Source organism: Mirounga angustirostris, unplaced genomic scaffold, assembly GCF_029215605.1.
Source record: "Mirounga angustirostris isolate CCGP_5_RB_7025 unplaced genomic scaffold, mMirAng1.0.hap1 SCAF_11, whole genome shotgun sequence".
Taxonomy (NCBI): domain Eukaryota; kingdom Metazoa; phylum Chordata; class Mammalia; order Carnivora; family Phocidae; genus Mirounga; species Mirounga angustirostris.
The window spans coordinates 46,126,873-46,142,473 of record NW_026991719.1 but is presented as its reverse complement, the minus strand read 5'-3'; the positions used below and the strand labels follow the sequence as shown (position 1 = coordinate 46,142,473).

Here is a 15,601-nt window from a genome sequence, read left to right as displayed (position 1 = left end):
GCTCCCCACCCCCACTTCAGGCCATCCCACTGTTAGCACTTGTACCCCACCAGTTACTGCTCTTTTCCCGCCCTCCCCCTACCCCCTTCCAGGGCCCAGCTGCTGTTCCATGGTTTGGTCCAGGAAGCCCTCCCCTGTCCTCTCCTGCCCTCCCAGGCAGGTCACTGTGCCCTGGGCTCCATCTCTCCCAGTTCTGGCCCATCTCTGACTATGGCATGAGTCTCTTCTCTCCAGCCAGCATATTAACCTGCACATTATGGGCATAAAATAAGATAAAGACATACATTTTCCTTAGTGTTGGCCCTGTGCCTGGGCTTGTTAATACAGGTATTGTTCTTGCTGGGAGGATGGCTTGGGTAGAACAAATGGGAAATGAGGTGCAGGAGGGAGGAAGCACTCTCTTTTATTGGGCACCTGTGCACAGTCACAGCACCGTCTGCCTCCACATGTGTGGAATTCAATCTTCATTCAGTCTTCACAACAGCTCTGTGGGGTGGGCATTACCATTAACGGTTTATGAAACCTGAGGAAGCTGAGGCCCAGGGAGGAGAGAAGAACAGCCCCAGGTCATGCAGCCAGTAAAAAAGAGCCAGAAATAAAATGTAAAAATCCAAAAAAGAAGAGCCAGGATTGAAAACCAGGCTTTCCTCCCTGCCCCCCAGCATCCCCCCACTGCAGAGGTGGTAGTGTCTTAGGCAAGGCACTGCACTGGAAGGCCTGGTCCTCATGGCTCCCTTTCTGTTACCTTCAGACTGGCAGGCTCCCCTTGAGGTGGACTCAGACCTTTGACTCCCACCCATCTTACTCCTCAGAGCAGAGGGTACTGGTGGCATCATCCCTGCTCCATGGCACCACCTACAGCCAGGGGTCTCTTGGTTGGGGCCACCTATGGCCCTGCCTATACAGCTCAATACCCAGTTTGGACACATGGCTATCTCCACAATGCATACCGCCCTCGCACACAAACGTGTGCATGTACATGTAAATGCCTGGTACCAACCTTCATACTTATAGGCACAGTGCACCATGCAGTTTACAAAGCACTTTCCCATCGACTGTCACCCAAAATCAGTCACAGAGGACGTCACCTACTGTGTATCAGGGAGCAATCTGGGTGCTTCTCATCCACTATCTAAAGTGATGCTCACAGGACTATGAGCTAATGCTGTTCTCATCTTACAGGCAGGTGATACAAGGCCAGAGAGAAGCGGGGATGTGTCTCAGGTCACATAGGGACCATGTAAGGAAGCTAGAGCAGTTTAACTTCTGTTGCCTACCTCCCAATCAAGGGCTCCTTCCACCAGAGCACACTGACCGCTGACTCATAATCCATAATCAGAATGTGTGTACACAATGCCTATATTTAGACATATACATGTGGGCTTGTGTCTATGCATTTGTGCTGATGTTCATCACACGCCATCTGTGACTAATAACATGCCTTTGCCAAAAAAGAGCGAATCACTTGCTCATTTGGGTTCTCATAGCTCTTCATGGTTCCTCTCGATGCTGTCATTGTTTCCCTCACTGGACTGGTTGTGTCTTGAGAGTGGGACACTCTGGGACCCATGAATACTTTAGTCTCTAATGCATGTTTGTTTAATAAACAAGTAAATGTCTGAGTGCGTTGAGTGAGTGTGACAGATTGGGATGCTGTATAGAGCCTCTGACAAGCCCCAACTGGAGAATCAAAGCACAAGCCTCTAGAGTTTTAAAGCAAAAGTCATGCACTTTGTCAAATAACTACTCTCCTTTTAAGAAACAGCTCCTGGCACCTGATGACTAATTCAGCAAAGTTAAATTACTGGCCCTGGTAGAGTTCGAATACCTAACCATGGGATCCCCAGTGACCCTGCAAACTGAGCAGCCCATCCTGGGCTTGGTGCCATCTGATCCACCAAGCCAAAAAGTTGGGCAGGCAATAACAACACTCCATCACCAAAGGACAGTGGTATAAACAAAATCAGTCTGGAGAAGGACCTGAAGGAACAAGTGAGTTGCAGGAGGTTCACACTCCCATAGCCCCTACTCCTGCCACACTGCTTGCTCTTTGTCAGCTCACACCTAAGTGTTTGTGGGTAATTTCCAATAACCAGCTTACTGAAGAAGAAAAAACCCAGGGACATGGTTTGCAGGTGCTGCTGCTTGATAAGGAGGAACTAGGTGGCAGTTGACAGCTGTAGCGTTAATAGCTCCACTCAGGTGTGACCCTGATGGGAAGTAAAGGAAGAGAAATCCTCTTAGAAGGCAAAACTTGGAGCTATGAATCTGGTTGATCTCTTTATCCAGAAAGTGACCTGGCCAGGCACACAATCAATACCAACTAACACTCTGGCCTGATGATCCAAGACTGGGAAGGAATAAGACTGGAGAACTGATAGCAATAACAATAATACAACAAAGTACTTGGAGAGTACTGAAACTAGGCTAGTTTCAGTAACAAAGACTATAACCATCCTCCTTATTTCCTTCTTTGTTCTCTCTCTGTGTGTATGTGTAATTTATTTCCATCCTCTTCATCTTTGCCCCACTGTAGAATATAGTGTGTGCTTGGTGGCTCAACATACAATTTAGTTCATAGCTTGTAGCATATCTAGAAAGGGTTGTAAGGTAACTAGAATAGGAAAGGCTATCACCCAAAAGTACTGGACCTGGAGCTGGAGATAGTGATAAGATTCGCGGTAATCTCCTTTTGGATAAGGGGTGAGTGGTGGTTATACATGGATTAGTAGCATTATGTTGAACCAAGGCATTTTTGAAAGTGTTAAGTTTGGGGAAAGGTTTGCTGTCCATTTTGTTCTCACAAATGCTTGATTTCTAGAAGATACTCTCTCTTACTCTCTCCCCTCACCCCCCTTTCCTGGATACCCAGCATTCATTCTACCTTGTTTTATTCAGTCCACAGGAAATATTACTCTAGGGCTTGCATTTTCAATGTGTGAGTGTTGGTGGATAGGGTGGTGGGTAATCACCCCCAGAGGGGTGAAAATTGGCTCTTGGGGAGGCAAAAATAATCAGCTATTCTGATAGTTTGTGGTCCTCTAAGGCTCAAGCCTACCTGATAAAAATCTTACTCCTCAGTTTTTAATTTCTCTTACTGGGTTTTCTTGGCTATCACATGAGCAGCAATGCTGAGGTCACGGAAGATACACAAAACCTATGCAAGGTCAGCATTACAAAATCTCGGAGAATAGATGGCTGTGACTGGAGGACTTTCAATCCATTCCTCCACTGCAGACATATAGTGAGAAGTGGCCCGTGTGTGCCTTTTGGCTGCCATTGACTGCCTTTGACCCTCAGTGCCTTTGTGTTATTTGGGCTTTGAGAATTAAATTAAAATAGTTTCTATTTAACTCTACAAAAGTTATTCACTCCATCATTATTTATGTTAAGTACTGAAAAGAAAAACTGTTAATACCTGAATGAATATCTAGCAGCTAGTTATTTTCTCGTATCAAGTAACACTTAAAAATTAAGTTCACTAAAAATAGTTTTAAATTAATTTAAATTTCCAATTGTTTTACTTTTGCTAGAAAAAATAAGTTGTGAATAACTTTTTTAAAAAAATTATTACACTGCTATCATATCTGTTATAAAAATGGCTGAAAAAAATAAAAATAAAAATGGCTAATTTTCAGGAGCACCTGGCTGGCTCAGTTGGAAGAACATGTGACTCTTGATCTCAGGGTCATGAATTAAAACCTCACATTGGGTGTGGAGCCTACTTAAAATAAATGGCTAATTTTCATATGTAATTTGATACATTACAATGTAAGTTACATTATAATATAAATAAATTGCATTTAAAGTTTTCAGCAAATAAGGATGCCTGGGTGGCTCAGTCAGTTAAGTGTCTCTGCCTTCGGCTCAGGTCAAGATCTCAGGGTCCTGGGATCGAGCCCCGCATTGGGGTCCCTGAGCCTGCCGCTCCCCCTGCTTGTGCTCTCACTCTCTCGTTCTGACAAATAAATAAAATCTTTAAAAAAATGTTTAAAAGGGGGTGCCTGGGTGGCTCAGTCAGTTAAGCGTCTGCCTTCGGCTCAGGTCATGGTCCCAGGGTCCTGGGATCGAGCCCTGCACTGGGCTCCCTGCTCAGTGGGAAGCCTGCTTCTCCCTCTCCCACTCCCACTCCCACTCCCCCTGCTTGTGTCTCTCTCTGTCAAATAAATAAATAAAATCTTTTTAAAAAATGTTTAAAAAAGTTGTTCAGCAAATAGTTATAAAGTTAAATGTTAATAGCTTTTATGATTTTTAAACTTTTAACTTAAACATTTTAGTCATCACTACCCCTGTATTTAATAAAAATATTTTATGTATTAAGCACAAATATACAGTTATTAAATATATATACAGTATATCTGTGGTATCGAAATTTCATGGGAGGGAGCAATAGGAATTAGGACAAAAATATCTAAAAAGGCTTCTTCAGGAGTGATAATGAAAAGTAGGTGGAGAAACCGCTCTAGGAGCTCTTCTATCTCCTAGCCGAGGGGAAGACATACAATATAATCTAGAATTATTTGGAATTTAATATGTACTGAAACAAAGAATGAAAAGTGTGGGAATTCATTCATTGCAGTAATGGCCTCCAAACTGACAACTGGCAAAAACATGAACTGGAGTCTATCCCCATTTTCTCTTCCCAGCTCTGGCCACTCCCCACTTGCCTGGAACCAGACTTCATCTCTTCCTCCCTGCCCAACATGCCTTCAGTCCTTACATTTGGGGAGGAATAAGCCAACCCTTTGTCCTCTCAAATTCCAGGCCTTGCATGAAGGGAGTAGAGGTGGATAGCCCTGCAAGCCCAGTGGTCTGCAGAGGGAAGTGGAAAGAGCAGAGTTCTCCCCATGACTATGATACACCCTTACTTCTATCAAGCACTTTTAACTCAATTATTAGAATTATAATCCCCAAGTTCCTTGCCAGGCCCCATCACCTCCCCATTCCACTTTCAGATGGACATTACCTGAGAACCTGAGGGGGACCCTGGACAGAGTATCCATCCACTAAAGAGTCCTTCCTAAGCCTAAGCTGTCCTTGACCTTGTCTAGACTTCCAGGTACTACCCAGCCCCTGAGGAAACCGTGGTCTATGAAATCAATGGAAGAACATCTGCTTCCAGTGAAGAATACCTCAACAGCAAAAGCAAGTCTCCATTCATGGCCATAGGCAAGGAGCTGCCTTGCTCTAAATGGGAGTGGTTTTTTTGTTTTGTTTGTTTTTTAGATTGTTCTTTTATTGCTTAGTCTACAGGAGGGAAGAGGCAGCCATTACTAGGTCCTCCGTAAGATTCTGTCCCAGTGATTAGGGGTCTGGTATTGGGGGATTCGGTGATGGGGGCTTCCTGGAGAGAAAGGTCCAGGGAAATACTCCCCAAAATAGGGTGAAGGTGGATCTTTTGATTGACTGAGGACCCTATGTCTTAATGGGCAGTGTAGCTGAGAGGACACCTTCAATCACACAAGTGTACTTTGGCACCTCATTCCAAATGTTCCTTTCTACCCCAACTCCTGCCACCATCCCTGGTGATTTCACTGTCCACAGGGATAACCCAGCCAGCACCCTGGCACCCCAGGCTATTGACTCCTCATTTCCAGAAAATGCCATCTTCTCTCCCCTTTAAGTACCCAATCCTTGGACCTTACATCACTTAGAGTTCTCTTTGCTCTGTCTTCTTAAATACAATCATCCCACTGTCTGACCATATGACTAGTCCCCCAGATCATCTTTCTAGTTCTCTCAACACCCCTTCCCAGATACCTAGAACACTGCCAGACATAGAGCAGGCACTTAACCTTCTGCCCTGTTCATAGACTTCACTGAAACTCCTGCCCATAGAATCCTAGTCTCCCAGTTCATCAATTTCCTCATCTGCCCCCTCAAGCCTGCCTGGGTCCCATGATCCATCCATCTCTTCCACCATTCTGCGTATCTACTATGTCAGACATTATGCACACAGTAATGAAGATACAGACCCACATACTCACTGCTCTTGACCTTATGTCCTTATTCCAGAACCAAAACCTTGGGATAAATTAACTTATCTTCTTGATTCCAAAATTGCTGAGCACCTTGCCATGGGGGAAAGGTCTCCCAAAAATCATGGGCTCCATCCTCTACTGGAGCCTACCCTCTTGCCTGACATCTTTCCACAGTCCCCTTTCCAAATCCCTTCTGGACAGTCCCTTCTCCCAGGCCTTACCCTCCCATCTCCTCAGGGCTACATGGGTCAGTCTTTAACATCTCCCTCTTTATTGGCTCCTGCCCGCTCAAGCCTCTCTCTCCTCTCCCAAGAAAATCCTCACTTGTTCTTGTATCTCCCTTTAGCTACCTCTCTCTCTCTCCTCCCTTTCTCATCCAAATTTCTCAAAACAAGAGCCTATATTTGATATCCAATCTCCTCTACCTCTGCTTTCTGCTTGACTTGCCCACCTCAGGGCTCTTCTTCAAAGTGTGTCCTCTGTGCTTAGAATCTTCATGACTCCCCACCCCACTGCAATCCTGCCTACACTGCAGACTAGAGATGCAGAACAAGCTATCCCAGAGAGATGCTAATCTTTCTCCCCTGAATCCAGTAAACATAGATTTATTTTTAAATGTGATACCAAAATATGACAGCCCACCAAAAAAAAAAAAGAGCAATAAACTCAGAAATGGCAGATAGATTTAATGTAGAATATCAACTTCAATTGATTGATAGTGGCTGCCTAGAGTGCTATGTTGAATAGGTTTCTGAGGAGGCACCCTGGCTCGAAGAGAAAGACTGCTGGGATTAGGAATATCTGAAAACACAAGTAAAAGAAATGCAGAATGTCAGCTGAGAGCCGCCAAAAGGGAAGGAATAAAATGCCAAGAGTGGGGTTTTCCCACATGCTCCATATGGTCCTGCAACCTTGGCCTTCCTATAACCAGCCAGCTCCTCATCCCAACCCCATAAGCCCCGGCTGTCCCAGCCCAGTCTAAGTAGATACCTGAAATCTCACTTATAGGAGAAACCACAGGCACCCGAGCTGCCACTGGCACTGGCACCAGCTCCACTGAGGCCCGCGAAGAGCCCAAACGTGAGAGTGGCGGTCAGGCTGGCAGTGGCACCAAAGCCGCCAGTGGTACTCGCACTGGCACTCGCACCAGAGCTAGCACCACCACTCTCTTGGGCTTTGGCTTTAGCTTCAGCTCCAGCCTGGATCCGGGCTTTAGCCCAGGGTCCAATATCAGCTTCGTCCCAGTTGCAGGGCCCAGCAGCATTTTCAGAGCCAAGCCCAATGCCCATTTGAGCTCTAATCTCAGCTCTCGCCTTGGCTTCAGCTGCTGCCTCAGCAGCAGCCTTCATATCTGCTTCCATTGCCTCTCGGTACTGAGCTGCCCATTCCTTGGGATCCTTCTTTTGTACCTGAAACAGAAATAACCACCATCAGAAGGATCAGAATCCAAGAACCGAGCACCTAACTGTATGCTCGGCACCACGCTGCAGGCTCTCCACAATAATAACAATATAACAAATACTACTAGTACTTATGTGCTTAACATTCCATCCCTGCTCTGACACTTATTAGCTCTGGGAGCTTGGACGTGTCACCTAACAACCTCTCTGAGCCTGATTTTTCTAATCCGGTATAGGGTAATGACATGTTAGCTGGACAAATTAAATGATTCAGATAAATGTTTGGCACAGTGACAGAGGCTTCAGAATGTTCACATATGACCTGCAGGCTGCTCTACACACAGCCTACCCTAGCCAGCAGCACCCTATGCTCTTGATATGCCAAGGTTGGGCAGCTATCCAATTACCTTGCAGGCAAACTTGAGGACTTTCATCTTGCTGGTCTCATAGTAGGAGCGCAGGCCCCAGAAGAACTCATACTCAGGGGGGTTGCTATTAGGGACTCTGGCATAGTCCAAGTACCTTGAAAAGAGAAGTGAAAAGCCTTTATGTCCAAGAAAACCACAGCCCACCCATGTGTGGATTGGACAGGTCCTAAGTGGCAACCTCCCCCACTAAGTACTATAGCTTTTCTTCCAGTATTGAGCCCTGTCCCATTGGTCCTGTCCAGGGAAGCCACATGGAGGTGCAGGGTGGGACATGTGTAGCCTATATGTTTGTAAGAAGGCCACAAATTTCATTGGTCACAATGAACCCAGACTGGGTGTCTTATAAACAGAGAAGCCATTTGCGTAGGCCCCTTGCTCTGAGCACACCCCATACTGGGGTACGTCTACAACCTAGTGAGCCCTGGGACAATCTACCATAGAAAATGACTGTAAAGGGAAGAAACAGTCCACAAAGAGTAGCATACTTCATGTATATTTCCGATCGCGCGCGCACGTATGCACACATGTGCTCTCTAAGGATAAAGGGTATGGTGGGCCCTGACCAGAAAGTCAGAAGGGCTCCATGACCAAATCGGCCCCTTGCCAGCCAGGGCCACAATCAGACTTCCACTCTCTGAGACCCAGGTCCCTCAACTGAAAATGGGGATGGGATGGCAGCACCTATTCTGCAGGGCAGTTACAAAAATGAAATGAGATGCACAAGTCCCCAGCACAGTACCTGGCTGTCTAAAGCTATCATTCTATAGCATCTCTTTATGGAGATTAATTTCTATAAAGCCCTGGTTAGCACAGTAAAAAGAACCTAGGCATTGGGGCCAGGATCTAAATATGACTCTCCCACTTGCTACCTGTGTAGCAATTTACTTGAGCAAATTACTTCACTTCTCTGAACCTCAGTTTACTCACATGTGCAACGCTGGTGATGACAATCCCTACCTTGAAGAACTGTCCTGCAAGCATATGTGAAAGTACAAGTAGGTCAGGAAATGTGTCCTCCTGTTCCCTCTCACTACCTCAGGAATAAGCTACCTACTGCCTGCACACACACACGCACCATAGGTTAATTACTCAGCTCTGAAACAAGCAAAACACGTGAAACACACCATCATCAGACACACACTTACTTCTGTTTCACAAACTCATCAGTAATAAGCTTCTTCACGTCCCCAAAAAGAGAGTGATGTATCCTGATGGCAGAGAAAGAAAAATCCATCAATAAATCAGTTAATCAATCAATCAGATATGCACTTCCCAGATGTATGCAGAGGCATTTTCAACATGGAAAAGAGGTTACGAGCACAAGAGGAAAACTCCACAGAAGCCCAAGAGATAGTGAGACAGGAAGCAGAGTTTGGGACCATTTCCCCATCCACCCAGGTCAGAACCCTGGACCCTTTACCAGCACCCCCACCCATTCCACCAGACCACCAGACTGATGCAATCCTGGAACCATCCTTTCTTTCCAAACAACATGGACAGCAAGCACTGAGAGAGCCCAATCATACCCAGGGCGCAGCCCCAGCTTGCGCAGCACCTCCCAGATGACAGCTGCAAGGGGAGGCAAGAGGAGACAGGGACAGAAAATGAGCATGTGGAATTCCAACTGTGGCCACCCATTCAGCTGCATGCCCAGCCACTCACCCTCACTGGACCGATTTCCATTCATAAAGATGATGCTAAGAAGCACCATGAGGAGACCTAGCTTTGGTGAATCCTTGGTCCTAGGGGAATAAGGTAGAGAGAAGGTTTATGTCTAGTGGCCATCTGCAAAAAACACACCAGCCAGCTCACTAGGCTATCCTCTCCCAGATTCCTCAGACATGACAGAATTCTGCCCAGTCTATGCTTCAAGCTCTATGTGACCCTGAGCAAGGCTCTGAGACTCTTAAGTCTCAGTCTCCTATTGAGTAGCAGGGGAAAATCCAATCTTACCCCACCCCAGGTAGCAAGAGGATGGAAGAATGCCTGTCAACCTGGGACAACCCAGGGACCTTCTCTCCCAGACCCCTCTGCCCCAAAAGAATTCTAGGCACAGCCCCAGTGGGTGCTCCTGTCCTTCAAACATCATGATTCACCCACACCAGGAAGCCCTCCCTTGAGAACCCCACTCTACCAGAGCCAGTAGGAAGAGACAAGCAATGACAGGGCTGCTTTCCTGGGAAGCTTCTGGAGAAACAGAAAACCTGACAGGAGGAATGTACTGCTCCAGGCTTCTATACCCTTCAGTCAATCGTAATCAAGCACCATTACCATATGCAGGACTCCAACTACGTGCAGGAACTGGAACGGGGACTTTTTAAGTCCTGTCTTCCTGACTCTCCAAGGAGATGTGGGGAGAGATGACAGGGATGGGGTAGTGCCAGAGACAGAAGCAGAGCCTTCCTCCCACCCCAGCCCTTTCCCAGCTTACGTTCCCAGTATGCCTGCATCAGTGGGCTCTAAGGTGCTGAGAAGAATGTACAAGTGGTCATTCTTATCAATTTCCTTCAACTGAATCCCAAATACCTATGGATGGGGAAAACAGCTTGTAAGATCACAAATTCAGCTTCCTGAGCATCCCACAGCTCCCATGTACCTAGGTGTGTGGGGCTACGTGGGTGTGGATGAGGATGTGTGTGTGCGTTGTGTGAGGGGAGGGGTCAGTGAGATAATGTACATAAACCTAAGTGGTTGGCAAACAGCCAACAGGTAAGAAATCTACTATTGTTTTCAGTATCATTTCTGTGATTAGTAGAAATCTAGGGAGACAGAGAATAGGAAATAGAAGGAAGACGTGAGGATGTAAAATACATTACAGGACATCTCCAGAAGCAGAGAGAAGCCAGGACTAAGTTGGGTGGCTTGGGTCCTAGCTGCGCTTTTATGAGATTTGCTGTGTGACCCTGGGCTAGTCTATGCCCCTCCTTAGGCACTCTGGATATGGGAAGGCCTCTTCCTATCTATCCATTCACACAGTGATAGGACTGAATAGTGAGTCTCTGTGGTCCCACCCCAGAACAGACATGTACACTTGTTCAATTCAAAGCTTCCCCACTGCATCCATCCCCCATGGCTGCCCCTTCACCTTCTCCAAGGAATAGCCTGCTCGTTCAATGATTTCAGGGTACACATCAGTGTATTCTTTGATGATGTCCTTCAGCATGTCTGCAAGGGGAGAGTGTTGCGAGCACCTGAGCTGAAGTGAAGCCAGGTGGCCCCAAATCCAAGCTAAAGACCCTCTGCCAACCCTGCTGTAGGTGGCACAAACAGGTTCTGAAGTAATGAATAGAGATGCTAGCACTGCCAAATTAGAACTCTGGGAGTACAAAGGTAGGAGCGTAAGGGCAAGGAATGTCCTCAGCACATGGGGAAGAGGGCAGTGGAGGGCACAGCTTAGGGGATGGAGCATTAGCAGGACTCTACCTGAGCGTTTGATGGGAATCTTCGTCTGGTCTTTAACCAAGAGGTACTTCACCAAATCATTTGCCTGGGAAAGGGAAAACAAGGTAAAAAGATCAAAATATGTTTGCAGAAGATTTAAGAAGGCAGAAAAGATAGGCAAGGCAGTAGATAAGGCAGAGTGGAGAGGACAGGGTTCTTACCCTCCCCTGTAAAAGGGCCACATCTCGAGGTGGTGGTGCTTCAGGCTCTTGGGATGACTGGAGCTTAGCAGCTCGACGGCGAGCCTTGCCCCTACGGGCCTTAGGTGACCTCAGGGAGAGCAAAGCTCTCCGGGCCCAAGCAGCCAAACGAGTCCTTGATGCCCTGCGGGCCCAAAAGGCTATGGGGCCCCTTGAAGCCCTGCGGGCCATTGAGGCCATTAGGGCCTTTGAGACCCTTCGGCCAGCTGTGGTTCCAGAAGTCTGACTCTGATCACTGTTGCCATCATCTTCACCATTCAGATGCTTCACCTGCATCAACAGAGAGGAAGGAAGCACAATATTATCAGATGAAGTAGGTGGTCCTTTTCCCTCATCCTATCTCTTCTGGAAGGCCCCTCTAATCCCACCCCTAGAGTAACAGCCTGACTAGACATTGGCCATGTTGAGTCTTGGGTTTGTTTCTCACTGACTCCCACGCAGGAGTTTCATCCTGAATCAGGCCAGAAGCAACCTAATGGTGGGGCCTAAGGCTTCTCCTCTTCCTATGTCCACCACTGGCTCTGCTTGTATCACCCTGCACAAGTCACCCCAGCTCTCCGGGACTCAGCTTCCTTCTCTATAAAACTGGATTACTTTCAGGATTTAATGAAATAACCTGTATGAATACGCCTAGCTGAGGTCTAACACATGGTAGCTACTATGTAAATACAAAGTGCTTTATATTCACATTGCAGCTACATGTACCATCTCAATTCTCCACAGTCTGTGAACTCTCTGCAGAGAGAAATTATATCACATTCCTCTTATTGTCCCCCACAGCCTTGATGAGCACAGGGAACTTTCTAAATGTTTGCAGAACAAATGAATCAACTGAGAAGTGGAAAGGGAAGACTGGTGATTACAGAGGTCTTACCTTTCTGGCTTTCTTGGCCTTGACCTTGGGCCGAGTATCCTGATTCTGAGCCTGAGCAGCTGCACCCTCAGGCTTGGGTTCATCTGCCAAAGCCTGAGAGGCAGGAGCCTCAGTCTCCAAGGCCTTTGTATTGACCTTCGTATCAGCCACACAGCTGACCTTTTTGGTCTCAGTGGCAGGCATTGTCACAGGCTGAGGGTCAGCCCTCTGCATCTTGGTGTCAGCTGCTGGACTCTTCTTTTCAACTGCCAGAACCTGGGTATCAGTCAGCTTAGTGGTAGGTGAGGCCTGAGTGGCAGCTGCCTCCTGAGCCTCTGGGGCCTTTGAGACCTCTGTGGCCTTTGAGACTCCTGCAGCATTTGACACCTTCATGGCTTCTGAGACCTCTGGTGCCTTTGAGGTCTTCGGTATCTCTGAGACCTCCAAGTTCTGGGTCACTGTCAATAGGGTCTGTATCTTCAAGCCACTGTCCTTCTCTGAAGCTTCAGCCTGCAAGAGGAAGCAGGAAAGCTCACAGACCTCCCCACCCCCAACTAGGCAAACGGCTCCAAAATTCCAGGGCCTCACTCCTCTGACCTATATGAACTCCTCCTTGCAGTGTGCTCTGCCCACCTAACCCCAACAAGGCCTCTCCTTCCTCTGAGCAGGAAGTGATGGCAGAAGAAGGGTAGGCCTGCCCTCCCTCCCTCCTTCCTTCCTCCATCCTTCATTTCTTCTTTCTTTCCGGGTAAAGAAGGACAAGGATGGGAGGGGTGGTGCCAAGGGAACTGAGGCAGCAACAGGGGCTGGAGAAGAAAAGTAACAAGGGAGAGGACAGAAAGAGGCCTTACCTGGAAGCGGGTTGGACCCGTACCTCTCTTGCTTGTGTCAGACATGTCTCAAGTTCGCCTGGCAAGAGCTGAGCCTGAGGGAGAGAAGGCCTGTATCAAAGGGGGAGCCTCCTGAACGTCCTCTCTCCTGTTCTGCCTGGAAGCTGATCCTCACTTTCCCTAGGGCCCCAATCCCAAACCCCTCCCCCACCCCCAATGACTCCGTTCTCAGATTCAGTAATCCAAAGCGTCTAGATCTCAGTTCTCTGCAGCCGCACCCTCCCCTTCTCCAGGAAGATGTGCCAGCGCGGCAGCTCTAAGGACCCCGCCCCTTTTCCCAGTGCACCCCCCCCCAACAAGCCGCAGGCCAACAATGCGCATGCGGGTACGCTGCAGGGCCCACCTCAGCCCCGCCCGCTTTCCCAGCACAGGCTCTTTCTTTGATGTCCACCGTGCACATGCGCATTCGGCAGCTGCCCCGTCTCCATGCTGGCTCGTCTACACGCCCCTTCCTAGAAATCCACAGTGCGCATGCGCAATGGTCCGGACTCAGTCCACCACCCCTTTGCAACACACGCCCTTCTCCAGGTCCGCAAGACCATTCGGTCCCACCCCCTCCCCTACAACCCTCCCTCTAAAATTGTCGCAGTGTCTGGTGGTCCTGGCCCCTCCCCTACTCACACCCACCCCAAGACCACACTACAGCCCGGTCCCGCCCTTTTTCACAACACGCCCCCTCCAGCCAGGGGCAAAGCCCATCTTGGTTCCGCCCCTTCCTTAATACACCCACTCCTCAAATCAGAATAGAGCCAGTGATTCCATCTTGGGCCCAGCCAAACCGGGTCCAGTCCCCTCCCTTCCCATCCGGATGGATCCGGTACGATCCGGTCCCTACAGCAGGTTTTCTCCAGATCCCAGAGGGTGGGGCCGATCCCTACTGGGCTTATGATCCAGAGCCGAGCCCCGCAGCTCACCTCCTTCTCAAATTCCAGAGTGCGTCCACTCTCCAAGCCCCTCCAAAACTCCTAGACTGCCCTCCCCGCTCCAGGCCGGAAGTGGCCCCGCCCCTTTCCGCCTCCCTAGGGGGCCTCCGTCGCAGCCAGTCTGCCCTTCCCCCCGTCTCTGCTTCTCATTCCTTATCACCCCCCCGTATTCCCTTTGCCTTGCTCCCTGCTCCCTATCACCCCTCGCGTTTCCTATTTTACCCCACAGAATTCCTTACTCTCATTCCTTACATCCTCCTCCCGTGTTACCTATGCACCCCCTTCCCTAGCACTCCTTAACCCTTCTCTGCATTCTCTATTTTCTTCTCTGGATTTCCACTTTCCCTCAGTATTCCCCTCCCCCTCCCAGTCCGCCACCCAACAAACCCGGTTCTCCTCCTCCCCCACTAGTCTCTGATCCCCAGTCCTTACCGCCTACTATCCTCAGTAGTCCTTGTTGCCTACATCCCACTCCAGGTCATCTCACCCTCAGCTGCAGTGGTGCAGTAAGGATTGCCCACCTGCCTGGCTATAGGTTCGAGGGAACTGAAATCACTGTCTGGCTGCCAGGAAACCCAAATCTCAACACCCCTCACCTTGTCCTCGAGCAAGTCCGGGATGAGTCTGCCCTCTCTCAGTCCCTCTCGAAGTCTCAGCCTCCAGGACTAGAGCTGCAGCCAGCCCAGCCCAGCCCCTTTCCGCAGCCCCCTGCCACCCCCCTCCTTCCTTGGGGGTGGGGCAATGGGGCCCCGCTCAGGGCTGTCTGACGCCAAAGCCCGTGTTTATGCCACTGTACCAGGCTCAGTCTGCAGACCTTCCAACTAAAATCACCCCCTCAAAGCGATTCATTCATTGAATGTATTTATTTTTATAACTTCATTTTTTTTCTTATTACAAAGGTAATGTGTTGTGAAAATTCAAATAATGCAAAAATATGTAACATACCAATGAAAGGCCACCCTTACCTCGTTTCCCAGAAATAACCACTGTTAACATTTTGATATACATCCCTCCATATTTTTTCTATTCATATACAAATTATTTGGGTTTTCTTCCCACAAATGGTATCCAACACCTACTGTTCTGTGACCTGTTTTTTTTTCCCCATTATATATTCTAAACAGCTTCCCATAGTGCACATTTTTCTTAACAGCTGCATAGTTTTTTCTTGTATAGATGGCCCATAATTTATTTAACCAGTCCAGGATACATGGATATGGACATTTAGATTGTTTCTCTCTCTCTGCTTCATGCTTAGTGATGCTTTCCACACTCCTATAACATTCTGGTTTTTTTCCAAGCACTTTTATGGCTTCAGTATTTACATTTAAATATTTGATTATTCCAAAATCTGTTTCATAAAAGTATTCAGCTTAATTATTTTCCAAAATCACAGTCTTTTATCCCTACACCATGTGCGAATTAATCCACCTTTTTCCCCACTGATTTGAAATAACACCTTTACCACATAATAAATTCCATAAG

General features: G+C 47.9%; 1 protein-coding gene and 1 non-coding gene across 4 annotated transcripts; both read right to left on the bottom strand.

Moving 5' to 3' along the window:
* Nucleotides 1-6,647: 6,647 nt before the first annotated feature.
* On the bottom strand, nucleotides 6,648-14,843 carry MAGED2 (MAGE family member D2). 3 transcript variants are annotated; one of them, XM_045878625.3, is made up of 13 exons: nucleotides 14,713-14,843; nucleotides 13,155-13,228; nucleotides 12,325-12,813; nucleotides 11,412-11,720; nucleotides 11,233-11,296; nucleotides 10,895-10,974; nucleotides 10,241-10,335; nucleotides 9,472-9,551; nucleotides 9,336-9,378; nucleotides 8,955-9,017; nucleotides 7,789-7,903; nucleotides 6,972-7,390; nucleotides 6,648-6,782 (listed from the first exon to the last, which is right to left on the bottom strand). In XM_045878625.3, exons 2-12 carry the CDS (start codon nucleotides 13,197-13,199, stop codon nucleotides 6,980-6,982), a joined length of 1,794 nt encoding a protein of 597 aa, XP_045734581.1. In that variant the 5' UTR covers nucleotides 13,200-13,228; nucleotides 14,713-14,843; the 3' UTR covers nucleotides 6,648-6,782; nucleotides 6,972-6,979. The 3 variants fall into 3 exon arrangements, with proteins under 3 accessions (XP_045734581.1, XP_064430179.1, XP_064430178.1); XM_064574109.1 differs by lacking the exon at nucleotides 14,713-14,843 and adding an exon at nucleotides 14,108-14,242; XM_064574108.1 differs by lacking the exon at nucleotides 14,713-14,843 and having other exon boundaries at nucleotides 13,155-13,440.
* Nucleotides 8,081-8,199, bottom strand: LOC123851752 (small nucleolar RNA SNORA11). Its single transcript, XR_006792698.1, has one exon. It is a non-coding gene; the product is annotated as a small nucleolar RNA SNORA11 (small nucleolar RNA).
* Nucleotides 14,844-15,601: the final 758 nt, after the last annotated feature.